This window comes from Scomber scombrus, chromosome 24, assembly GCF_963691925.1.
Source record: "Scomber scombrus chromosome 24, fScoSco1.1, whole genome shotgun sequence".
Lineage (NCBI taxonomy): Eukaryota > Metazoa > Chordata > Actinopteri > Scombriformes > Scombridae > Scomber > Scomber scombrus.
Genome location: NC_084993.1, coordinates 4,102,019 through 4,128,698, shown reverse-complemented (window position 1 = coordinate 4,128,698; position 26,680 = coordinate 4,102,019). Strand labels below are relative to the sequence as shown.

At 40.9% G+C, this 26,680-nt stretch overlaps 3 protein-coding genes across 3 annotated transcripts; 2 read left to right on the top strand and 1 right to left on the bottom strand.

Annotated features, from left to right (window-relative positions):
• The first annotated feature begins 355 nt into the window (after nt 1-355).
• Nucleotides 356-7,268, top strand: zswim2 (zinc finger, SWIM-type containing 2). Its single transcript, XM_062414921.1, has 10 exons — nt 356-505; nt 621-697; nt 1,340-1,380; nt 2,186-2,420; nt 2,750-3,001; nt 3,117-3,201; nt 3,400-3,482; nt 3,660-3,828; nt 4,220-4,448; nt 7,240-7,268. The coding sequence occupies exons 1-10, from the start codon at nt 356-358 to the stop codon at nt 7,266-7,268; spliced, it is 1,350 nt and encodes a 449-aa protein (XP_062270905.1).
• Nucleotides 7,269-8,436: 1,168 nt separating this feature from the next.
• Nucleotides 8,437-15,211, bottom strand: fam171b (family with sequence similarity 171 member B). Its single transcript, XM_062414534.1, has 8 exons — nt 14,986-15,211; nt 13,483-13,716; nt 11,458-11,550; nt 11,069-11,227; nt 10,602-10,772; nt 10,328-10,444; nt 10,116-10,239; nt 8,437-9,763 (listed from the first exon to the last, which is right to left on the bottom strand). The coding sequence occupies exons 1-8, from the start codon at nt 15,209-15,211 to the stop codon at nt 8,437-8,439; spliced, it is 2,451 nt and encodes an 816-aa protein (XP_062270518.1).
• A 3,215-nt stretch (nt 15,212-18,426) lies between these two features.
• LOC133976365 (mid1-interacting protein 1-B-like) lies at nt 18,427-20,436 on the top strand. The gene is made up of 2 exons (XM_062414562.1): nt 18,427-18,759; nt 18,836-20,436. Exons 1-2 carry the CDS (start codon nt 18,562-18,564, stop codon nt 18,992-18,994), a joined length of 357 nt encoding a protein of 118 aa, XP_062270546.1. The 5' UTR covers nt 18,427-18,561; the 3' UTR covers nt 18,995-20,436.
• The last annotated feature ends 6,244 nt before the right edge of the window (nt 20,437-26,680 follow it).

Sequence of the window (26,680 nt, the reverse complement as noted above, 5' to 3'; positions counted from 1 at the left end):
TTGTAATCTATTTTAAAGCTTTTTTTAGCTTACATTTTACCCTGTTATTATTAGAGCTTTCTCATTTAATTTCATCATTTTTATTTTTTTGTCCTATAATCTAGTTATTTCACTCTTAACACTACTGTCTGCACTTGTTCTGTCTTATTTTGAAGCACTTTGAACTGCATTAACCTGTATGAAATAAAGTTTGATTGATTTATGAAGAGAAACATCAATGAGGCAAGAGATTTTTGAAGCAAAATTAAGATATATATCAGCCAACACCCAAACTTTAGTTTTTAGATACCCTCTGCTTGTATGTAAAATTCCCACACTCTGTGATTGATGCCATTTTCCATTGTGCAGTGACAGGATGTTCAGGAAGACTGTCTGGAGGAACACAGTCAATGATGCAGTAAGTTTCCACCAGGACCAAGCCCTCAACACAACTATATTTCTCCTTAAAACCTACGGCCCGACAGGATTTCTGCTCAGAGAGGAGGGAGAAGCCAGAAACTTTAAGGTGACTCCTATATTCCTGAAACTTCCAACCAAATTCTGTCCTTTCTTGTACAGATTCAGTATGTTGCACATTAACAACAGAGTCATGGATACATGTTTTGTGTTATTCTTCACAGGTGTGCTTGGGTGACCCACATACGTGCACGTGCCCTGTGTTCTCCAGGGAGCAGGAGCCATGCAAACACATTTGCTGGTACCTATGACACAAAACATAATATAAGAAGAAACTTTTAGCAAGTGATATTTCCAGAGTTCCCTTTTTCCCCGTATGAACAGTATGTGCAGCATTATCAGATGAACAGTGTTATTTTATATATTCATAAGACTGAGTAGCACATGTGGCAGATTTGACATGATGTGCTAGACTGTGACTATGACAGAAAACCAGGGAAGGATAATTGATTTTTGTAGGTCCGAGTATCAAGTCTCAGTACTTATTAACCAAATTGTGTCTGTAGCACAAAGCATGAAACTGTCAACTGATAAACTTGGATTGTCAGTGTTGCTTACTTTTTTGATCAAATATTGTCGGATTTTCAATAGAATTTAGTTCTGTTTTTGCTATATCTCAAATTTGGGCATGGCTGTATTGTTAAGACAACAAAAGATTTATGTTTGATTTTATTTTATTAAGGTGAAAGAAAAATGTTTTCAGATTTCTTTAACTATTCTTCATTTTCATATTAGACAACAAAATTATATACAAATCATAACACTATCAAGATCTACTGATGACAGAATTTATTGTCATTTATGTTTATATATCAGTAATATTTACTTTTTTAAATGAGCACTATTACCTCTGGAATGAACCTCTAATCTTTTATCATTACAGGATTTTACTGCGGAAATTCAGACTACCCAGAGAGCACGAGTGTAAGTTGTTTGGGTGAATTGTAGATGTTCTTTTATTAGTTTAATACGGGGGCCCTGAAAGGCAAATGACAACGACATGAACAAAAACACAACGACATGAACAAAAACACAACAACATTAACTCCTAACGGAAAGGGTAGGTACCTGCTATGACAAGGATCATTGCTGATTGGACGAAAGCACGTCCGTCTTTTTAACAGGTGGGAAAGGCTTGACGCCGTACCAGGTAGTTTACGGCTCGGACGGACTTCATTTAGCATCAGATTAAGAAAATTAGCAAAGCTGTATTGCCCTCATTGTGGCCAAAAGGTCCCTGAAAACCTCGAACGGTTAGGAGTCCGTTAGGAGTTAATGTCATTGTGTTTTCTTTTTTGTCGTTGTTTTTTCCTTTTGTCGTTGTTTTTTCCTTTTTGTCGTTGTCGTTTGCCCTTCAGGGCCACTGTACTTTAAACTGGTTGCGCACATTCCATTTACATTGTTAAAACCTTGAAAAGAGATCATCAAAATATAACTTCACTTTTTTTTTAAGGTTCAGCTTTGTATTGATTTATGCAGGCATGATTTAATTAGTTTGTGACACACTGGAAATTGCAGGTATTTTTCAGAGGAATTGATTGTTTATTAAAACCTACCAACTCTACCACACCCAGCATTTAGCTCCAGAACAAATTCCCCCACACATTTACCACCATACAGCTAATTTATAGACTCACTGACTGTTTTAGGTGTAACAAAGAAAGAATGGACCCACCCTTTGTACGTGCACATTTGCTGACATGTAATGTTAAAAATAACTTTGTTCCAGATTCCTTTCAGCGTGGACTCGTGGAGAGACAGATCTTGGAGGTACTCCATGGTTTACACCAAACAAGAGCCCACCGGACGGAAAATGATTTTTCTGCTGCTTCTGGGACCCCGAGCCAACCAGTCACGGGCCAGGAGGCTGGAAGCGTCTGCCGGAAAGTGATCCAAGCCCAGGATGTGTGTCCCATCTGTCAAGAGGAGCTGTTGGAGAAGAAACAGCCTGTGTCTTACTGCAGGTGTGTTGGCGGCTGCAGTTGGGCTGGGGTTTGTCAAACTTGTTATTGTTTCAGTGCAGTCATGTTTCAGGATGATGTAACATGTTCTAGTCAACTTTTGCTGCACCACTGGCCAGAAAATGACCCTTCACAACATTTTCAGTCCCACTACAACACATCCAGCTGTTGACATAAAGCATGTTTTGTGGAAACCATCCCACACAGATTTCCGTATGTAATAAAAATAAGCTCCATATCGCACAAAGGAAGAGGAAATGTCATTCAAACATAAAGAAATGATGTAGAAAAATCTTTATTTGCATGCTGATGCTTTCCTTTTTCTCTGCCAGGTTTGGTTGTGGCAATAATGTCCACATCTCTTGCATGAAGGTGTGGGCGGATCACCAGCAGCTCTCAGACAGGGAGGAGACGGTGAGGTGCCCCTTGTGCAGGGAGGACTTCAGCTCTTTGAAGTTGCTGCAGGAGCAGGTGAAAAACGCAGCCAAGCTCTGCACTGCTGCTGAAAGAGAGAAGCCAGACAGACACCTGGGAGTTCTTTGTAACAGCTGCTGTGTCAGCCCTATCACCGGCAAATGTTTCAAGTAAGCCAGGGGCAATGTAGTGTATTTAATGTGTAACTATCGTTTGAAAACCCCTAAACTGACATTTCAGATGTGATGCTAAATAAATGATGTCTACCTCACTTTCTCTTTTCAGATGCACAGTCTGTAGTTACTTCTATTTGTGTGAGGACTGCTCAAAGAAGAGCTGCCACCCAAAGCATCTGTTTGCTTCCCGAATAGTGAGTTATGTTGGATTCAGAATCAGCTTTGAATTATCCTTGTACTGCATCAGATGTACTATTACTGTTTGTGAAGCCACAGGTTTAAACTACATTAAGGCCAAACAAGCTTGTGTAACAATGATCCTAGTGTAAAACAACCACTGTTAGAGGCTGTTAGATAAATACACACATCTAAAAACTCTCAACTCCAAACAGAGAAGGAGAGAGAAGTGGCGGCTAGTAACAGAGGACGTGAGCGATGACACAAAGGGAGCAACTGCTAAGCCAGCAAATCACAGGCAAGTTATTGAATAATGTATATCAAGAGCATCCTTTTCATCTTTATTAAATGGAAATTCACTCTGAATACTGAAGATTTCCTGAGTATGATATCAAAGGTAAATCTCTTGCTGTTTACTGACAATACAGTTTTTTTTAGAATATTTTTGCTCTGTATTTCCCATCTCGGTCCTCAGCATCACCCCTGTAGCTTCAGACCCTCTACCCGAAAATGTGTTGGGTTGTCTGCCTGCCATCAGGGTGAGATCAGGGTCTCGGCTCTTGGATGAGGGACAGCAGTGTCGAATTTGTCTGCAGTGTTTTGCCCTGGGCCAGCAAGCCCGAACTCTGCCCTGCCATCACAAGGTAAACCTTTTCACTGTGTGCTGGCATTACCATAATGTCATTATAATATGAAGTATTTCAAATCATAAATCTCAAATTCATGGCCAGCATTTTTTTCCCCAATTTTAGTTACACAATCTAGTACACTAAACATCATAAATTGAAGGAAAAAAAAAAGTGGGCAAAGTTTGATACTTAGTCAACAGCTTTAAAAAATGGGTCAGACTGCAAAGTATCTGTGTATCAAAATTTGAGGAACTACATTACAAAGTAGCTAAAATTATAGCAGCACCCAGAGTGCTGAGACTTCCTGTTTAACTATAAAATCATAATGACTAAAACAAATGTCACACAAAACACTTTATAGAGTCCCCTCCTCTGTCTCCCCCTCCCCCTCCCCCTCACGCTTCAGTTCCACGTGGACTGTGTGGACGGGATCCTGCGGAAGTCAAACTCCTGCCCCTTGGATGGATATGTCATTTATAGTCCCTTGACTTGGAGAACCAGTGAAAGGAAGACATCCCCTAAGCTAGCCTCCTGCTTTTCCAGCGACTGTTCCAAACAACAAAATAACTTAAAGGACCTGTTCATCCCTGGAGTGGCACTGCGGGCCAAGAATATAAAAGTCACTCCCTCGCATGGTGCTCTAAACTTAGAGGCACTAACAGGCTCTTCAATACCTTTAAACATCCCACAAAATCGAATGGCTGAAAGTTTTGAAGATTTGTGCATCACAACAACAGATACTGTAACACAAGGAGCAGAAAGAGCTTTGCAGAACAACTCAATTAGTGTTTCCCCTGATAGCAGTTCCTCTGATCACCAGAGGAAGTCTGATTCAGACAGACTCAGCACCTCTTCCTCAAAAAAGACAACATTAAAAAGCAGGTTTGCACCGGTGCCAAAAATCAAAGAGAAACCGGAAGCTAACCTTTTTGTAGGTTTGTGGAGATCAGAATCAGACAACACAACTACAGTGGCTTTTAATGCCAGGCGAACTAGACTGCAGCCTAAACCAAGAGGCACAGTAACCACTCATGACACAAACAACAAACATATATCAGAGCTAAGAATGACTGGAGTCTTGATAAACACACAACATCAGAAGAAGAAGCAGACTTAAAAAATGTTTTTGAATGTTTGATCTTAGATGGGTTGAATGTTTTAGGCTTGGATTAAATTCATGTAGTGTAAGAAATCAGCAAATATACATGTATAACCTTTGATCTGAAATATTTGGAAAATATTGCTAAAATAAAATGTCTACATAATACACTATACTAGTATACTCGAAAGTTCTTGAGTGATTAGGCTTCAGAGCAAGAATTTGAATCAAGTAAGTTTATTAATTTAGTGCACAAAAAAGGCAAGACTAATAACACTACCATAATTACAGAGGTAAACACAAGAGGTGCCCACCTTCGGAAGAAACAAAAGCCCATAAGGTTTAATGGCTGGACACAAGAGGAGCACACTATTGAACACATTAAAATCAGTACAAATACATTCAGCGAGATCACTTAAAAACAGGAGTGGCAGTAGGTTTGTTTTGCTTGTCAAGAATTATCAGCACAAAGAGTTCACAAACTACTCCACATGTTGCCGTTTTAGCAGGGATATACTGTGTCTTAAAGCCGATGACTAGCAGTTTGTAACCATATTCATTCATGTGTAAGCATACTGAATGATTAAGTGCTCAACTTGTTGCTACATTTAAAATGACAAAGCTCAGGTTTATGTGCACCCCTTTAGAAAGAAACGCACTCTTTAGGCTTAAACATAAAAATAACACATCTCATGATAGTCACTTGAAAACCATGTCATTCAGTCACTCAGTGAAACACACTGATGCACCTCTCAGACCTTTTTAGATGAAAGAAAAACAGCACTAAATAAATTAAATCACGGTCACATAATACATAGAATGCTGCTTGACTATATACACACAAAAGAACACATGAATGTACAAAATCGAGCTTCATACATACAAAGTGAACTCACCAGTGAAAAGGTTAACAGTGGTACTATGACGGAAGACTAAATATAGCAAAACTGCTGCTGCAACTTTGCAGCAACAACAAAATTGAAATAACATTTTACAGTAAATATTGCTGAATCTTTGCTGTTAATTGTGGTGTATGTTTTGCCAAACTTAACATTTTTGCCATTTTTGTAGTCGCATATTTACACACTGAAAATGTTTCTGAAGATACTGTGTGCCAGTGTAACAAATGTGGCACATATTAAAGTGTGGAGTGCGTTATTTGACTCAACAGCTGCCATATCAGTTAGTAGAGGACAGATATGAAAGGCAGGCATATGTGTGACCTAGTTGATTTACATTTTTAGTGTAGTAAAATACTTTTGCGTATACATATTTGTTGAAAATTGGTTACACCCAAACAAGACTAAGACTCTACAGCTATGCTAGCAGCTCTGTGAGGCTGTATTTAGGCACAGAGGGGCTTTGAGCTAAATGCTAACAGCAGCATACTAACATGCTCACAGTGACAACGCTCACATGCTGATGTTCAGGTGGTACAATCTTAGTATGGCATGTTAGCACATTAACATTAGCTAATTAGCACTAAACACAGGGTACAGCTGAGGCTGGTGGGAATGTCATTCATTTTGTAAGTATTTAGTCAAAAATAATTAAAGGTTAAAGATAGATTAAAGGTTCAGAGGTCACTAAAGTGGTTATAATTCATCCTGGGGCAGAGGGGCATGAATGTGTCTATCAAATGTATAACAATCCATTCAATAGCTGTTGAAACATTTGACTCAAAATCACAAATTTCAACCTCATGGTGGCACTAGAGGAAAATCCACTGGCCACCATGAATGACTGTGTCAAAATATTTCAGTCTGAGCCAAAGTGGTAAACCAACAGACTGACATTTACCACCCCTAAATGACCACTCTTTTGTTTAAAACTATCTTCATCTCCTTCAATCATATGTATAAAAACAAAAAGTCATCCCCTAGTCAAGCTGATGAGGATGTAAACATTATATTTGTTGTATCAGTATAGTAATTTGGTGATAAAAAGCAAATCTCCAAGGCACCAAACTTAAACTTGAGTTGAGAAAATAGATAAATGTTACTATACATGACAAGGTGTCCAGTAAAATTAAGGTAGTAATAATAATAATAATAGTACTAATAATGCACAACTTAGGGGAGGGGGCTAAGAATTGTATGATATGAGACAAAGGGAATTGGGCTCCATAACTTAACATTGCAAATTGTTCATTTCTACTTAATAGGAAAACTGGTATACTCAAAGCTGTGCAGTTTTTGTTTCAGGCTGCGAACAGTTGTTTGTTTTATCATGTTTTTTTTGTCAGACGGGTGATCTGATTGGTCAGACACTCTCCAGTCACACCAGTGAATCCCACATAACACACCATGCCATGTTTTCGTGCTCAGCTTTAGCCAACTCTAGAGATATCCAGTGATGTGGCTAAAAATGATATTTCTTGGGATGTTGTGGTGTTTTTTGGTGCGATTCTTACATTGTGATACCCATAATCTTCGTAGTATTATTGTTGTAATAGTTACCCAGCAGCACAACACAGTCTCCTTTCAAGACTAGACGGTGAAATGAATCATTCAATCACGTAATATTCTAACAGCTACGAGGATGTAATGTTAGCTCTACAGTAAAATGCAACATATTTTCATACACACAAGAAAACATTCATTTTCATGCATTCTAAAATAACAAGGCTTAAAACCTTGAATATCAGGTGTGGAAACTTCAAAATGGCAGCTTAGCTTTACAATGTACATAAGTGTTTTACTTCAAAATGCATGAGGATCCATGGTTGGAGTCGGTCACGGTTGGAAAGTTGAAGCTAAATTCTTTTTACTCCAAAAATCTGATATGAAGAAGCATTTTATGTCATGAGTTAAAAACCTGAATTTGTTTGATGGCGGTGATTCCAATAGTGACAAAACAAGTCTTTTCATAAACCCTGGAGTCTCTCTCTCTTTTTTTTATTTTTATTTTTATTTTTTTAGGTAAAATGAGGCAGTACGATCAAAACGACATGTCCGCACTGCAAACCGGGAAAGCTTTTGTGTCTTATTTAATTTATAGCAGGCATTTATGGTGAGGATAAGTGCACTACACATAAACCTGTATCTGTGTCCCTCCTGCAAACTCGCCAGATTTAGACTAAATATAGACAAATACTGTGCCTTACATAATCATAATTAATTATTACAGGCAGAAAGAAGGCACCCTCTATAATGCCAGTACTGGGGACTGTGGGATATCGTGTTCACATGGACATTTTGCTGTGAAGAATCCCGCTGGTGATCTTCAGATTTGGGAGAATGGAGTGAACATGGTGCACAAACTTGTCTAACAGCAGCTACATAATGCTTCAACATGACATTGATCCTGCTTTTATTTCTTGAGCTAACTTATGCATTCTTTGGCAAAGTTGTACAATCACATAACTCAAGAACAACAATGCCTGCGCGAGCACAAGTGAAAACTAATTTGGATCACTTAGCACTGATGACACCATGTGATGAAGAAAGCTCAGCGTGTGTTTTTTAATGGGACATTTAAAGTTAAGAACTGATGAAAATCAAAACGCTTGAATGAGCCATGCTCTAACTTCGCTTGGTCAGAGGTCTCCCCTCACGGACATGCTTGGTACTCCTCTTTTCCGTTTTCCCCTTCTCCCTCACCTTCCTCAGGCGCCGTGGAGGTGGCGTTCCTCTGGACTCGCTGTCCTCCTGAGCGCTGGATGTATCCATCCCGTCTCGCTCCTCAGGAATATTGGGAATAGCGCCACTGCTCCCATCTAAAATGTTTCTCAGGGAAGGGTCCTCTGGCGTACAGGTAGCAGTGGTGCCACTCTCACTACTGCTCAGGTCCTGCTCTTCACAGTACCGCCCCCGGCTGTGGTACGGCAGCGAAGAGGCCCTGATGGAACGCCTGTCCCGTTCTGCCTCACGGATGTTCTGCAAAGGCTCGTTCATGTCAACCCCCGAGTCCAGGCTGGTGTCGTTGCTGCTAGGCGGGCGGTGGCGGCTCTGCAGCTCAATGATGGAGTGACGTACCTGGGCAGCCGGCTTCCCGTCTAATGACACGAACCAGGCCCTTGGGTGACATGATGAGGACTTGCCCCGGGTAAGCTCTAGCAAGGTGCGCTCTGAGATCCCCTGCAGCTCGCTGGGCACACCATGCCCACTGCTGAAGGCCTCCATACCAGCTGCTTCATTGAGAGTCCCAGGCACAGAGACGGAAGATTCAAGGAGGTTACTGTAGCATCCCCACACAACAGGGTTAGGGCCTTGGCTTTGGGGAGGAGTCTCGAGAGGCTGGGGCTCGTCTTGGTTGCTCTGCTGTGGGCTGCTTCTACCTTGGGAGTGGTGGTGAGGGACTTTGGGCAGTGTCTGGGTGTAGCTGTCTTTACTGGCAGGCTCTGTGTGAGCATCGTACTCAACTCCATTGCGGGGGAAAGTAGCAGATTTACAGCCTAACATTTGCTGCTCCTGAGCACTGAAAAGCTCTGGGGCCTGAATAATGGCCACTGGCTGGTTGTAGATATGAACCAGCTTATCTTGAAAGAAGTTAGAGTCAGAGTTGATGTTAGCCCGGTTCTGTTCTGATTTCTCCCGAAGCCGAGCCACCTCTTCACTGTTGATGTAGTGAGAATGCTGCTGGGGACCTTTGATCCGATCCAGAGTGATATTCTCATAAAGAGAAGCCGATGGGCGACTCCCTGGGTCCTCCACGTAGATGTTGTAGTTGGCTTTGTGCCTCGGCGTGGACGAGGGCTCACACTGGACGCTGCAGGAGGCGAGGCTGTTGTCGCCAGAATGGAACAGCAAACCCTCCTCCATGTGGGTGGAGGTGGTTTGGTCTTTTTTCACCACCGTGAGTTTGGAAAAACGTGCTCTCCTCCTCCTCCTGGGCTCTCGATGAGAACCTCTGTATATGGGAGACACAGAAGTCAGGGCTTCACAGGGCTGCTCTCTAAACATGTTAGGCAGGGATTTATTTTACAAAGCACACACTACTTATATTTATTTATTTCAATCTCCTTAAAAGAGGAATGGTTCAATACTATGGTGCAATTATTTCATATAATTTTTTTAATATATATATAAAAATTTTAATATCATAGAAATAGCATATGAATGTTTTTATAATGTTTACGGTCATTCTGAAAATAAATGTGTCATTTAATTATTACTAAGTGGATAATCTGTAATGTAGAAGATAGAAAAATGGGTTTTATATACTGTTAAGAATATATAGAGTGACTGTGGATATTTCTTACCCGCAGTGACACAGCAACACAGAGAGAAACCCAATCACGATAGCCAGCATTCCTCCCATTATTCCCATCAACAGGTAGGTGTGGTATGATATAAATTCCAGAGAGCTTCCATGTCCCAGGTAATCTAAATGGTTAAATGTATAGATAGGCGTCAGATATTTATTAAACTGTGACTACGTGACGTAATGTCGGCACATGAGGTGTGTATTTACCGTTTGAAGAGGGCACTGGGGCAGCGATCCAGTAGCCGAGATGGGAAGCGGTGTAGGTCCAAACCAGCTCATCACCAACTGCTTTCACTATTCCCAGACCTTGATTCTCCCAGGCACCTTCAAACAGCAAAAAAAATAGAGCTCTCAACTTTATATCATCAGCCGTTGTGTATTTCTCTCTTTCCACCTGTGTATTGATCTTATTTTGCATGTGTTAAGTTTCACTGTATATTGAGGTGAGATTTAGTTGCCCCTCTGTAACAATAATTCCTACCCATCTTCAGATTGAAAGCCCAGGCTGGCACAGTATCAGAGGCTCGGAAGTGGGTGTTGTGTCCCAGGGGCATGCTGATTTGGATCGGCCCTCGAACTTGCAGCTCCTCACCTCCAGAGTACAGCAGGATGCTGACAGCTGCCTCCGCCTTCAGCTCGATGCTTCTGAACACTGCAGACGTGTGAGGTAAGTTGATGTTAGGTACCCTTTTTCTAAAGAATAATATTAAAAAACCTACCAAACGTATACACAATATTTCAATCTATCTATAATCTGGAATAAACTTTCATTAGAATTTGTGAAAAACTGATGAGGAAATGTTTAGGAGCTGTTTTCGTTTTAGTTTAGTGCACAGTTTTCAAAAATCATGCGCCTTATTTCCCCAAACAATATAAACCAAAGCATAAACAGTCCAGACTAAGAATAAACTGCTTTTAAATGCTAATGTGGCCTTCGTTAACACTCACCTGATTTGTTGATGATGACGCCTGGAGTACAGTTGACGCAGTCCTTCGCTAGGTGGTGCTGTGGCACAGTCAGGTAGGCTGTCACTGAGGAGACGTTGCTCTTGTCGGAGATTGTGAGGAGGTTCTTGGGGAACTTAACCTTTGGCTGAGATGAGCTGTCTGTGAAAAGAAGATGGGATAGGAACAAAATGGTTTACATAGATAATAATGTATTTCAAACGATCAGAAGAAATAGAGACACTTTAAAGTAGCTCATTCTGTGAAAAACTATCAACCTTTCATCTGAGATAATTCAGGAAAAAAGTGTGGTTTTCAGCTCAAAATTAGAAGAATTAGTTGGCAAATTACACTATTGAATTTGAATTGCTCGTGAAAGTATGTTGACATACCAGGTAGCTTCCTGGTGATGAGGACTGAGTCTTCAAACAGCCAGATGTTCCCTTGGCTGTGAGGGAGCAGCAGCAGCGTCACAGCAGAGAAAACTGCAGAGAGATAAAAAAAATTAAAAAATGTGCAAGTTGTAAATAATGCAAGAGTCAATTCACTGCACTGACATAGATCAAAATTGACAAACTGTGTTTGGTAATCTCCATTTCTATCTACTTTTTATGTAAATAATAATAAAAGATAAACCTAGTTGGGCTTCCACAAATGATTATTTTTTTTACATGATCAATTAATCGTTGGCCTTTAAAATGTTAGAAAATTGCGAAAGATGCTGATCACAATATGCCAGAAACCCAATTCACATGTGTTTTGTTTGAGTGCCAAACCAAATATATTTATCTTTATATATCTATAATGCACGCAGCAAATCCTCACATTTGAGAAGTTGGAATCATTGAATTTTTGGCACTTTTGCCTGAAAAATTACTTTTCAATATCAAAAAATTGCAGACTAATTGGTTATTTGACTTAATTGTTTAAGCTCTAATGCCCAAAAGCATATAAGACATAAAGCTAAAGAGATAAATGTAATTTGTTTCTTCCAGGTAGTTTTGGATATAATATCAGATACTGTATATTTCATACGTAGCTTGCAGGCCTGTATTACCACCAGCAGATGGCACTATCACTACAGGACTCTCTTTTTAGGGTTCAGCTGGTTGTCTGTCTGAGCAGCACAAAAGGGAGGTGCCTCTGATAATGCAGAGCAAAGCAGGTCTCGACAGATGACACTCCATCTGATTTTATCCTTCCAAACACATGCTCCGTGTTCCCTTTCAAACCTCCCCTCCCTGCTCCTTTGTGGCCAACCTCTTCTGTCTGATTCTGACCGGTAAGAGGACATAAGGACACAGACAATAGAGTAAGACCCAGGCCCCCTTTTTATACCGAGAGGAGAACCTTGTGGCTTAACAGCCCCCACCCCCCTCTGCATTTGTTTCTGTGCAGGACAAAGACACTTTGCTGAGGCAGGGATACGTTTCACCCAAGCTCGAGTCGCACACCTCGGCTCTACATGCTGCTGTAGAAACAATCAATAAAATGAGTAAAGAACACAGCGTTCAGTTACACTCGACTGTACATCGCTTCCTCTTGAACAAACCTCAGTGACAACGTGTATGTTGTCACAGACAGTTCATTAATCTATAATGGCCATGAATAATGCAGTTGTGAAAGTGCGTCTGAATATTGTAGCTAACAGTACTGTAAATAAGTATTTATAAAATGGTTTCATTAGCCATCAGTTGTACAGTTCAAAGCCTTGCCTGCTTAATTTTTCCTCAATTCTAGTATTTTTCCAACTTTTTAAGTTGCTTCCCAGAGGCTATTTTTCTACATTTTATTTGTTTACACAGATAAAATAGTGTATGTCCTCACATTAAATCCACTAGTATATTGTAAAAGCTAAATGCCTTAATTGTGTTTGTCCTTTACAGCCTGATCGATATTTGTTGGTAAATCCTCTTTACTTGAAGGGGAGGTCAGGGTCAGCTGTGAGCTGGAGCTGCTCAGGAGTCAGTGTCCACAATTTAAGCAGATCAACCACAAGGACCTCAACAGCGCCCCTCAGATATTCTTCTCTGTGTAAAATATTTTTTGGTTTGTTTTTGTTTTTGTTTTGTTTTAGCTGTATAAATATATTAATAGAGAATACCTTACCCATCATATAGTGGCAGGTGTTAAAGTGTGGTGTGTTATTATTGTGGGTCTGTATTCGCTTTTGACCTTCCAAAATAGTTCCTGTTAATGGGTTAAGAATCATGTTTGGTTGAATGGTGTTGACATTTTGAAGTGACCTGATTGAGGCATTTTTAATTGCTTGAGGATTTTTATCCAGATGTGAGAAGCCAGGCTGATGCTAGGTAGATCATTTAGAAATACTGAACACAGTGGAATGAAAAACATTTGAGCTGCTATCTTCAGCTGAAACTGCCATAGTTTGAAGTTTCAAAAGTTGTGGTACTCACTTGGTCTCTTTGTAGTGCTCCAGGGCAGGGGGCTGGGGACGTAGCCTTCCATGTTGCCCACCAGGGTCAGACTGATTCCTGGACTGTATGCTACCGAGAGAAGAACCTCTCCTCTCTCCCCTGTTTGGGATGAGCTCCTCAAGGTGTGGTTCACATAAACATCCACTGAAGCCCCCTGCAGGGGCTGTCGAGTCACCATGTCCCTTACCAGGACCTTCAGGGCAAACTGGGTATCTGGAGAGAAGTTAACATGGCAGGGAGACAGACTTAATAGAATGAGATCAATTAATAATCAGCAATTAATAATCAGAACGAGATCCCTGCACTCAGCTGATGGTAACACATGTCTTTACATGTGTGCTATCTGTATGCAAACCTGCCTCCACAACATCTCCACTGACATATTCCCTCAGTAACCTTTCTCTCACTATGAAAAAATGATGAGGCAAGCACAGCTGAATCGGTCGGAGGATGAAAAATACATCAAGACCAAGTGACAGCCGTGAGGAAACCGCACACAGAGGCAGTGAGACTCATAGTCGATGAGGTGCTAATCTTCAATATCACATATGGCATCTCATGTCTCCAGAACATCAACTTTTTCAGCCTTTAAAAAAAAATCTAATGTAATATTCATCCAATCCAGGGCAACACATACTGTATGTGTCTTAAATTTCAGCTTTTGATCAGAAGACTTACCTACTGTATCAGCAGAGCAGCATGGATTACCATGCTCTCCATTAATGTATCACCTGCACAGGCCAAACAAGATAAAAACCCCTAATCCCTCAAAACTCTGCAATATACACCTTAATCCTATTAGTCTGTTGGCCAGAGTGCCTGTGAATAACACCTAATATCTTATCAATAGAAGTAGCCAATCATTCGGACAACTATAGCTTGTCATGTAGTTAAAGAGAATATACTGTAGATTTGATTAATGAAGACAGGTGTTATGTTTTTAATGTCCTTTTAAATCTAAAAATAGTGGTAGCATTTACCTTCTGTCCAAAGTTATACAATAAAGTGTGTTTAAAGATACAATTTGCTACAATAAAATCAATCGATAAGTGGATCAAAATGATGGAAACAGGTAAACACATCATATGTGCAAATCTGTATCTAACATATGGTTTTGCCACTCAATTAAACACGACTAAATGTAAAAGCTTTGGAGAAAAGATTAAAAAAAACATATATATTTTAAAATCAACATAAAATACTATATACTTTCTTCAGAAATACGCCTTTTGCCTTGTATTGCCTAAACAACAAGGTGATAATGATATAACCTACCTACACTGGATATATCTAAATAATGCATGACAATGAATTGGATCATTAACAATAATTAAGCCAGTTCAACAATAACAAATAATGCTGGATGCTACTGCTGCTACCTGCTTCAGCTGTGAGTCACAGATGCTTCCTCTGTTGAAGCTCATTTCCATTTTTCTGTAACAATGACTGGCTAAACAGAGCCGATCATTTGTTTATGTTTACCTGCCGTCAAGGCGGAGGGGGTGTGAAGCCCCCTCGGGGAAGTCGGGTCGGTGGCTGACTGGTCTCCGACCGCGGCGGTGGGGCCATTGTCCCCGGGCGAAGAGGGGGGCAAGCCGCCGCCCTCCTCCGCTGCTCTCACCGCCCCATGATCCAGGCAGGAAATCAAAAGCAACGACGGTAGAAAGAGCAGCAGTGGCGGCGGCAGGTGGCGTTCAGCAGCGGGCATGGCGAGAGGGGGAGCAGGCTCACAGACATAACGGACCGCGAGAAACGAGCTCCGGGGGAGAAGAACGAGGTCCAGCAGTGTGTGTACTTCTCACCAAGGCCTCATCCCTCTCACGGTTTCTTGTTATCTTGGTGCGGACGGAAGGGGGAAAAACCCCGTGGAGAAAGGATGCGCTGGTGCTGAGGCTGGGTGTGTGTGGGCAAAGATCGCTTGCAATGTATAGATGTATCACTCGGTCGAAAAATATAAAATACCTGCTCATCCTGATTGTAGCTTTGAATCTAATGTTTTAACTCTGTTTATACAGGGTGTTTTTTAAAATGTATTTGGTCCAAACAAAAATCTATTATAGACTATGAGACAATTATGCCTAACTTATTTGATTAACTGATTAAAATACGACAAATGTAATGCATTATATTCAATGATACCACATTTTGAGCCACATTCTCATATGTCAGAATTTGCTGCTTCTCTTTTGTATACTGCTATAAACTGAACGTTATTGGTGTTTCTTTCATTGTTTTCTGACATTATATAGCATATATCATCAGTTAGAGTAAAGTTAAAGTAATCAGCAATAATCAGTACTTAAAATAATCGTTAATTGCAGCCCTAAATATGACCGAGACTGTGGGTCGGTACTAAGAGAAAGCATCAGAGTGAGACGTCTTTCAGTGTTGATCATCTTTGGTAAGACGGTAGATGGTGTTACATCATTGGGGTCTGCGTGTGCGTGGCCCTCTGTCGGTAAACTGAGATCCCTGGTTGCCTATTTTTATCTCCATTGCTCTGCAATGTGAAGATTCACCATAGTGGCACATATAAAAACAAGACAGAAAACAGTATGAACAATATTGACTCAATTAAATAGTCAAGTGCAGTTAGGCTACAGCATAATTATTTGAGTAATAAACCTATTTTTTTAATTAAATAATTGTACTGCCTATTTAAAGCTGAATATTTATTGCTCAGTGTGAATTCAAAGTGTATGTAACAGACAGTAATAGCATACATCAAATATAATGGAAGCTGACATTTTTCATGGTCATAATTAATCAAATCTGAAAAATCTGAAACTAAAGAAACTTTGTAAACAAGAGTGGAAACTGAGCAATGTAAACACATGCTCGTAGTTAGTAAAGGATATTAAGTTCATACAATTGGAAAACAGTGAACATGGGCTATACAAGATAACCAAGTATTTAGCAGCTGTTGTTTCCCTGTTTTATAGCTGGCCCCGTTTAAAAAATTAACCTGCCATCATTAATCTTTCCTTTTTTCTAACTTTACTCTCAAATCTGCTAGTTAGTCTTCATTGAGTCAATCCAGAATTACAATATTGCATGCAAGGGCAATAAAAAGCAATGACAATGTTAAAACAGTACTGTAGTAGTAAAATAATCACAGTAGACAAAAGACACCCCCTGTAATCTTCCCCACTTAGTACAGTCTGAGCTCTCCTTCTATAAATGAAATTGGATTCTCCCACTTCCTTTTTGATAGTCTGCCCTCTCACCTGAAGGTAGCAACAAGGATGGGACCACATGCAACAAACATTTGGGTAACTGAGTCCAGATTTTGAAGTAAATGAAAATGAAATAAAATGTTTGCATGTGTAGTTGTTTCATTAACCTATAGTATTATACATAATAAATAATATAATACATTATATGAATCCAAATAGTGGATCTGTTACAGGAAATCCACTTCATTTTTAAAGGTTATTTGTGAGTTATAAAATTTTTTTAAATCTAATTAAATTGTGTTAAACTAATTTCTTAAGGACACTTGTAGGTTTTAAAATTGTTGCAGGAATAATTTAACAGCATCTACAAATAGAAAAATCCTTAAAGAGCACTTTTTTTTTAGTTGGAATGAATAAAAAGTCAACATTAATAACATAACTAACTTGTACATGTCATGCACCCTGTAAATATTTCCTCCTGCTGCTTCACCAAGCACACATCCATCCACCCAGTGAGTCCACCATACACCTCATCTGTATTAAATGCATCCTCCAAATCATCACTCCTGCAATTCTTCAAATCACTCTCAAGTCCAAAAATCCATATGTGTCTGTGCTGTATTTTTAAGGGACCCTCTGATGCTCCATGTGTGCCTCCTGCAGGTGACACATCATCTTTTGCTCCTCCCCAGAGAATTTCATCCAACGCTGTGAAAACATCAACATTGACAAAATGTCAAAATCCATCCATGGTTCCATAACCCCTGATTTCCACCTCTGGGAAACTCCAGGGGGCAGATTTGAACCAACAACCTGAAGCTTCCCAAACAAGTCAAACCATTAAAGAGAAGCTTCAGCAGCAGGACCAGTCTGATAACCAGTAACACCAGCAGCAGTTTTACCTGGAGGGGGGGGTGTCACCTAAAGTCATGTGATGCTGGTCACATGACTATCATTATTGATTAAAGCAGCTGTTTGGACTCTTCACGGTAAGTTTGCTTTCTTTCATACTTATTTTACCTTCATCTACAGTAACTTTACACTTTGTTTCTTGCTCTTTTATGATTGTAGTTCATCTTTTTATTTATTTATCATAAACTTTGGAGAACTCTGTTCATGTTCTCAGATGAAAACTAGCTATTTTAGCTTTTCAGTCTTTATTTGGGCTTTCTGACTTTAAAAGTAGCAATCTGGTATTGAACTCACAACCTCTGACTGACTGAGAGAAAATGTCTTAACCACTGAGCCACTGGATCTTCACTGGGAACAGAGGTTTTCTCACACTTTTCACTCTGTCCACTTGATGTTAGAATTGCAAAAGTGTCCCAGGATCAAAGCCACAACTTCTACATTTGCAGCGCAGTCTTCTAATCTCTTTTATTGTCTACAGATTCTCTTTAACTCCTCTGATGAACTTCCTCTTATGTATTTTAAAATATATTAGGTTGTTGTTAGTATCACACAGAGTTTATCATCGTGTCTGATTGGCTCATCATCTGTGAGCTTACATGTGATTAATCACATGAACATTTAGAGTTGACGGTTTATATCAACACTTTGACTCATCTCATACATCTCTCTCTCTCTGTCTCTCTATCTCTCTCTCTGTGTGTCTCTCTCTCTCTCTCCGTCTATCTCTGTCTCTCTCTCCATCTCTCTCTCTCTCTCTGTGTGTCTCTGTCTCTCTCTCGCTCTCTCTCTCTCTCTTTCTCTCTCTCTCCCTCCTTTTCTCTCTGCAGGTGTTTTTGTGCTGTGTGGTGAAACGGTCGGCTGGCGTCCTGCAGCAGGGTCGCAGCCATCGGTCAGAAGGCACAGGAAGTGAGGTCACCAGCAGTGGCCCGTTAATCCTCTAACGAGCTTTAGTTAATCAGCCGCTCGTGTGATGCAGAAGAACTCTCTGTACACGGCCATGAGCCGCTTCATCGGTGCCGTCAACAACATGGACCAGACGGTGATGCTTCCCAGCCGGCTGCGAGACGTTCCGACCAACGGAGCCGCAGACGGAGCCTACGGCTCCTACGTGCTGCTCAAGTCCATTCGCAACGACATGGAGTGGGGAGTCCTGCAGCAGGGGGGGGGCGTCCTGCAGCGGGGGGGGGGGGGCTCATTCAGCAGGGGGGGGCCTCTTGCAGCAGGGGGGGGGCCCCGTCCTGCAGCAGAACGGCGGCGGGACGGAGGCGGCGGAGGACGAGGACGACCTGGAGAAACAGTTTTACTTCCACCTGAACGGACTCCACGGCGTTCTGTCCAAGCTGACGCGTAAAGCCGACACGCTGACGAGCCGCTACAAGGAAGAGATCGGCTGCAGGAACTGAGCTTAACGGGCTTAATTAGGCTTAACGGGCTTAATGAGCTTAACGAAGGTTTTTAATTAGATTCAAACTCGTTAACAGGAAACAAACTTCCATTTTTCATTATTTCCTTTGTTTATTTTTTTGTTTAACAAGTCAAAGTTTATTTCTGAAAGTTCATTTAAAACAAACTCAGTTCTGTTCAAGCTGAAAAACACAAGATTAAAACAATAAAAGAACAATTCAGAAAAATATAATTACACAATAAAAGTCAGGATGTGGACCAAGTGAAATAAAAACCTGAAATATTTAAACATCTGAAACACAAAAATAATCAATAAAAAGTTTTTCAGGAGTTTAAAGGATTTATTAATTCTCTCCATCGACTGAAAATGTTTTAAATCTTCATGTTTTCAAAGCAACCAGAATAAAGAGTCTTAAATAATAAAATATTATAATAAAAACTTCACAACATTATGAATCCCAGCAGAGATTCAAACATTAACCTGTTTTTTGTGACATTTTAACAGATTTCTGATGTTTTTATTGATGAAACGTTTAATGATCGCCGGCTGCTGACTTCACTTCATGTTTTTGCTAAATTAATACAAGTTTGAGATTTTAAATTTGGCAAATTTGTGAGGAAAAAACCCCCCAAAACATTTATTTTCTCAAAAACTTCCAGAGCTGTAAATTCCAGAGTGTCCTCGAACGAGGACTTCTGATGATGTCACAACTTTGAAAATCAACGGTAGTTAACGTGAAAAAACCCCAAAACACTTTATTTGATCAACGTCTCTCAGAAGTGTAAATTCCAGAGTGTCCTCGAACGCACCACAAAGACTTCTGATGATGTCACAACTTTAAAAATTGTCGGTAGTTAACGTGAAAAAACCCCCAAAAACGTATTTTCTCAACAACTCTCAGAAGTGTAAATTCAAGACTGTTCTCGAACGCACCACGAATTTCACAAATTTGAAAATTGATGCTAGTTAAGGTGAAAAAATCCCCGGACTAAATCAATAAAAACATTTATTGACTGAAAACGTTTCTTCTGTTTTATATGGAAGTTAAAATGTGTCAAATCTGAATCAACGGTTTATTTATTTTTTCCGACATTTTTCGCCGTCCGACAGTAAAACGTTTACACTTAAAACATTGTTACTGTTCTTACTGATGAAAAAAAGGATCAATAATTAAACCGATCAGCTGCTGATCAATCAACTGTTTATTAAACTTTAACTAATGATTATTTTTACTCATATTTTATCTTTAAAATCAGTGAAAATATAAAAAATAATCATTAGTTTCAGCTCCAGTATAAAGCAGTGAATCATCAGCATATTTATATCTTTAATTATATTTTATGTATTATTATTATTATTATTGTTTATGTTTTGTTTGTAAAGCACCTTCTCTGGTTTAGTCAGTGCTGTATAAAAGTTTATTTTTATTACTTTCTTGTTGCACTAAACAGAAACTATTGTTGACTTTTAGATTGTGTTTTTTTTTTTTCCATATTTAAAAAAAGTAAATTTTCCTTTTTATTGAATTTTTCCTTTTAAACAGTTAAAAGTTACAGGAAGTTAGAAATATTCAGCTTCAGCTGGATTATAAAACTATAACATCACATGTGACTGTTTTTAATCATTTAAAAAACTTTCAGGCCAAAAACATTTCTGTTAAAAAAAATAAAGTATTTTTGTTGAGTTTTGTGTTTGTGACAGAAATGCTGAGCTCTGCATTTTATATTTAATGTACAGCTTCACTATTAAAAGCTTTTCATGAGTAATTCTGATGTTTGTTTGTTTGTTTAGTTTAAACTGTAAATTACTGTTAACCCCGTCTGTTCCTTCCTTCCTTCCTTCCTTCCATCTGTCCTTCCTCCCTCTCTCTTTCTTTCCTTCCTCTCTCTTTCCTCCCTTCCTTCTTTCCTTCTTTCCTTCCTTCCTTCCTTCCTTCCTTCCTTCCTTCCTTCCTTCCTTCCTTCCTTCCTTCCTTCCTTCCTCTTTCTTTCCTTCCTCTCTCTTTCCTCCCTTCCTTTTTTCCTTCCTTCCTTCCTTCCTTCCTTCCTTCCTTCCTTCCTTCCTTCCTTCCTTCCTCTCTTTCTTTCCTTCCTCTCTCTTTCCTCCTTTCCTTCTTTCCTTCCTCCATCCCCCTTTCTTCCTTCCTTGATTCCTTCCTCCATCCCCCTTTCATCCTTCCTTCTTTCCTTCCCTATTTCCTTTCCTCCCTCCTCTTTCTTTCCTTACTCGCTTTCCTCCCTTCCTTGTTTCCTTCCTCATCCCCCTTTCTTCCTTCCTTCCTTCTATCCTTCCTTCCTCTCTCCCTCCTTCTTTCCTTCCTTCCTTGCTCCCTTCCTCCCTCCTTCCTTCCTTTCCTTCCTGCCTCCTTCTCTCGGTCTTTCCTCCCTCCTTCTTTCCTTCCCTACCTATTTCCTTTCCTCCCTCCTTCTCTTTCTTTCCTTACTCTTTTTCCTCCCATCCTTCTTTCCTTCCTCATCCCCCTTTCTTCCTTTCTTCTATCCTTCCTTCCTCTCTCCCTCCTTCTTTCCTTCCTTCCTTGCTCCCTTCCTCCCTCCTTCCTTCCTTTCCTCTCTCCCTCCTTCTTTCCTTCCTTCCTTGCTCCCTTCCTCCCTCCCTCCTTCCTTCCTTTCCTTCCTCCCTCCTTCTCTCTTTCTTTCCTCCCTCCTTCTTTCCTCCCCTCCCTCCTTTTCTTCCTTCTTCCTCCTTTCCTTCTCATTTTAAATATAAAAATCTGCTGTTTCTGGTCAAATGTCCCCCTCCGGTGGACATGAGCCGCAATTACAAGCAGAGCTGCAGGGTGCGTTTGGTAGAGTGGGCCGGTTGGTGGGAGGGGCGGAGCTTAGATCACTGCTGGGTGCGTTTGGTTGCTTTCAGCCATATGAAGTACTTATACTGCGTTCATACTGCCATATGAAGTACTAATACTGCATTCATACTACTATATGAAGTACTAATACTGCGTTCATACTGCCATATGAAGTACTTATACTGTGTTCATACTACTATATGAAGTACTTGTACTGCATTCATACAGCCATATGAAGTACTAATACTGCGTTTGTATATATGTATCATAAATGTGATATTTTCTGATGCTAAAGTCAAAATCTGCTGTTTCTGGTTAAATGTCGCCCTCCGGTGGACATCAGCTGTAACTACAAGCAGAGCTGCAGGGTGCGCTTGGTAGAGTGGGCCGTTTCGTGGGATGGGCGGAGCTTAGATCACTGCTGGGTGCGTTTGGCAGAGTGGGCCGTTTAGTTGGAGGAGCGGAGCTTAGATCACTGCTGGGTGCGTTTGGCAGAGTGGGCCGTTTAGTTGGAGGGGCGGAGCTTATATCACTGCTGGGTGCGTTTGGCAAAGTGGGCCGTTTGGTGGGAGGGGCGGGGCTTAGAGCACTGATGGGTGTGTTTGGTATAGAGTGGGCCGTTTGGTGGGAGGGGCGGAGCTTAGAGCACTGATGGGTGCGTTTGGTATAGAGTGGGCCGTTTGGTGGGAGGGGCGGAGCTTAGAGCACTGATGGGTGCGTTTGGTATAGAGTGGGCCGTTTAGTGGGAGGGGCGGGGCTTAGAGCACTGATGGGTGCGTTTGGTAAAGAGTGGGCCGTTTGGTGGGAGGGGCGGAGCTTAGAGCACTGCTGGGTGCGTTTGGAAGAGTGGGCCATTTGGTGGGAGGGGAAGATCTTATATCACTGCTGGGTACATTTGGTTGCTTTCAGCCATATGAAGTACTTATACTGCGTTCATACAGCCTTATGAAGTACTTATACTGCGTTCATACTACCATATGAAGTACTAATACTGCATTCATACACCCATATGAAGTACTAATACTGCATTCATACAGCCATATGAAGTACTAATACTGCGTTCATACACCCATATGAAGTACTAATACTGCGTTCATACAGCCATATGAAGTACTAATACTGCGTTCATACAGCCATATGAAGTACTTATACTGCGTTCATACAGCCATATGAAGTACTAATACTGCGTTCATACAGCCATATGAAGTACTTATACTGCGTTCATACAGCCATATGAAGTACTTATACTGCGTTCATACTGCCATATGAAGTAATTATACTGCGTTCATACTGCCATATGAAGTACTTATACTGCGTTCTTACAGCCATATGAAGTACTAATACTGCGTTCATACTGCCATATGAAGTACTTATACTGTGTTCATACTACTATATGAAGTACTTGTACTGCATTCATACAGCCATATGAAGTACTAATACTGCGTTCATACTACTATATGAAGTACTAATACTGCATTCATACAGCCATATGAAGTACTAATACTGCGTTCATACTACTATATGAAGTACTAATACTGCATTCATACTGCCATATGAAGTACTAATACTGCGTTTGTATATATGTATCATAAATGTGATATTTTCTGATGCTAAAGTCAAAATCTGCTGTTTCTGGTTAAATGTCGCCCTCCGGTGGACATCAGCTGTAACTACAAGCAGAGCTGCAGGGTGCGCTTGGTAGAGTGGGCCGTTTCGTGGGATGGGCGGAGCTTATATCACTGCTGGGTGCGTTTGGCAGAGTGGGCCGTTTAGTTGGAGGGGCGGAGCTTAGATCACTGCTGGGTGCGTTTGGCAGAGTGGGCCGTTTTGATAGAGGGGCGGAGCTTAGATCACTGCTGGGTGCGTTTGGCAAAGTGGGCCGTTTGGTGGGAGGGGCGGGGCTTAGAGCACTGATGGGTGCGTTTGGTATAGAGTGGGCCGTTTGATGGGAGGGGCGGAGCTTAGAGCACTGATAGGTGCGTTTGGTATAGAGTGGGCCGTTTGGTGAGAGGGGCGGGGCTTAGCGCACTGATGGGTGCGTTTGGTATAGAGTGGGCCGTTTGGTGGGAGGGGCGGAGCTTAGAGCATTGATGGGTGCGTTTGGCAGAGTGGGCCGTTTGGTGGGAGGGGCGGAGCTTATATCACTGCTGGGTGCGTTTGGAAGAGTGGGCCATTTGGTGGGAGGGGCGGAGCTTATATCACTGCTGAGTACATTTGGTTGCTTTCAGCCATATGAAGTACTTATACTGCGTTCATACAGCCTTATGAAGTACTTATACTGCGTTCATACTACCCTATGAAGTACTAATACTGCATTCATACACCCATATGAAGTACTAATACTGCATTCATACAGCCATATGAAGTACTAATACTGCGTTCATACACCCATATGAAGTACTAATACTGCGTTCATACAGCCATATGAAGTACTTATACTGTATTAATACACCCATATGAAGTACTTTTACTGCGTTCATACAGCCATATGAAGTACTTATACTGCGTTCATACAGCCATATGAAGTACTAATACTGCGTTCATACTACTATATGAAGTACTTATACTGCGTTCATACAGCCATATGAAGTACTTATACTGCGTTCATACAGCCATATGAAGTACTTATACTGCATTCATACAGCCATATGAAGTACTTATACTGCATTCATACTACCATATGAAGTACTAATACTGCATTCATACAGCCATATGAAGTACTTATACTGCATTCATACACCCATATGAAGTACTTATACTGTGTTCATACACCCATATGAAGTACTTATACTGCGTTCATACTACCATATGAAGTACTAATACTGCATTCATACAGCCATATGAAGTACTTATACTGCATTCATACACCCATATGAAGTACTAATACTGCGTTCATACACCCATATGAAGTACTAATACTGCATTCATACAGCCATATGAAGTACTTATACTGCGTTCATACATTCATATGAAGTACTTATACTGCGTTCATACTACCATATGAAGTACTTATACTGCGTTCATACACCCATATGAAGTACTTATACTGCATTCATACACCCATATGAAGTACTTATACTGCATTCATACAGCCATATGAAGTACTTATACTGCGTTCATACAGCCATATGAAGTACTTATACTGCGTTCATACTGCCATATGAAGTACTTATACTGCGTTCATACTGCCATATGAAGTACTTATACTGCGTTCTTACAGCCATATGAAGTGCTAATACTGCGTTCATACTGCCATATGAAGTACTTATACTGTGTTCATACTACTATATGAAGTACTTGTACTGCATTCATACAGCCATATGAAGTACTAATACTGCGTTCATACTACTATATGAAGTACTAATACTGCATTCATACAGCCATATGAAGTACTAATACTGCATTCATACTACTATATGAAGTACTAATACTGCATTCATACTGCCATATGAAGTACTAATACTGCGTTTGTATATATGTATCATAAATGTGATATTTTCTGATGCTAAAGTCAAAATCTGCTGTTTCTGGTTAAATGTCGCCCTCCGGTGGACATCAGCTGTAACTACAAGCAGAGCTGCAGGGTGCGCTTGGTAGAATGGGCCGTTTCGTGGGATGGGCGGAGCTTAGATCACTGCTGGGTGCGTTTGGCAGAGTGGGCCGTTAGAATGGAGGGGCGGAGCTTAGATCACTGCTGGGTGCGTTTGGCAGAGTGGGCCGTTTGATGGGAGGGGCGGAGCTTAGATCACTGCTGGGTGCGTTTGGCAGAGTGGGCCGTTTAGTTGGAGGGGCGGAGCTTAGATCACTGCTGGGTGCGTTTGGCAGAGTGGGCCGTTTTGATGGAGGGGCGGAGCTTAGATCACAGCTGGGTGCGTTTGGCAAAGTGGGCCGTTTGGTGGGAGGGGCGGGGCTTAGAGCACTGATGGTTGCGTTTGGTATAGAGTGGGCCGTTTGGTGGGAGGGGCGGAGCTTAGAGCACTGATAGGTGCGTTTGGTATAGAGTGGGCCGTTTGGAGAGAGGGGCGGGGCTTAGAGCACTGATGGGTGCGTTTGGTATAGAGTGGGCCGTTTGGTGGGAGGGGCGGAGCTTAGAGCATTGATGGGTGCGTTTGGCAGAGTGGGCCGTTTGGTGGGAGGGGCGGAGCTTATATCACTGCTGGGTGCGTTTGGAAGAGTGGGCCATTTGGTGGGAGGGGCGGAGCTTATATCACTGCTGAGTACATTTGGTTGCTTTCAGCCATATGAAGTACTTATACTGCGTTCATACAGCCTTATGAAGTACTTATACTGCGTTCATACTACCAAATGAAGTACTAATACTGCATTCATACACCCATATGAAGTACTAATACTGCATTCATACAGCCATATGAAGTACTAATACTGCGTTCATACACCCATATGAAGTACTAATACTGCGTTCATACAGCCATATGAAGTACTTATACTGTATTCATACACCCATATGAAGTACTTTTACTTCGTTCATACAGCCATATGAAGTACTTATACTGCGTTCATACAGCCATATAAAGTACTAATACTGCGTTCATACTACTATATGAAGTACTTATACTGCGTTCATACAGCCATATGAAGTACTTATACTGCGTTCATACAGCCATATGAAGTACTTATACTGCATTCTCACAGCCATATGAAGTACTTATACTGCATTCATACTACCATATGAAGTACTAATACTGCATTCATACAGCCATATGAAGTACTTATACTGCATTCATACACCCATATGAAGTACTTATACTGCGTTCATACACCCATATGAAGTACTTATACTGCGTTCATACTACCATATGAAGTACTTATACTGCATTCATACAGCCATATGAAGTACTGATACTGCATTCATACTAC

What these genes read in the sequence shown, in the direction of transcription:
- zswim2 (XM_062414921.1), top strand. Translation starts at nt 356, where the DNA reads ATGTTCAGGAAGACTGTCTGGAGGAACACAGTCAATGATGCAGTAAGT. An exon ending in CAGCCTGTGTCTTACTGCAG is followed by an intron (nt 2,421 to 2,749) that starts GTGTGTTGGCGG and finishes TTTCTCTGCCAG; the next exon opens with GTTTGGTTGTGGCAATAATG. An exon ending in AAAAGTCACTCCCTCGCATG is followed by an intron (nt 4,449 to 7,239) that starts GTGCTCTAAACT and finishes TTTCGTGCTCAG; the next exon opens with CTTTAGCCAACTCTAGAGAT.
- fam171b (XM_062414534.1), bottom strand. Translation starts at nt 15,211, where the DNA reads ATGCCCGCTGCTGAACGCCACCTGCCGCCGCCACTGCTGCTCTTTCTA. An exon ending in GAGCACTACAAAGAGACCAA is followed by an intron (nt 11,551 to 13,482) that starts GTGAGTACCACA and finishes ATCTCTCTGCAG; the next exon opens with TTTTCTCTGCTGTGACGCTG. An exon ending in GTGTTGCTGTGTCACTGCGG is followed by an intron (nt 9,764 to 10,115) that starts GTAAGAAATATC and finishes TCCCATATACAG; the next exon opens with AGGTTCTCATCGAGAGCCCA.
- LOC133976365 (XM_062414562.1), top strand. Translation starts at nt 18,562, where the DNA reads ATGCAGAAGAACTCTCTGTACACGGCCATGAGCCGCTTCATCGGTGCC. An exon ending in TCCTGCAGCAGGGGGGGGGC is followed by an intron (nt 18,760 to 18,835) that starts GTCCTGCAGCGG and finishes CCCGTCCTGCAG; the next exon opens with CAGAACGGCGGCGGGACGGA.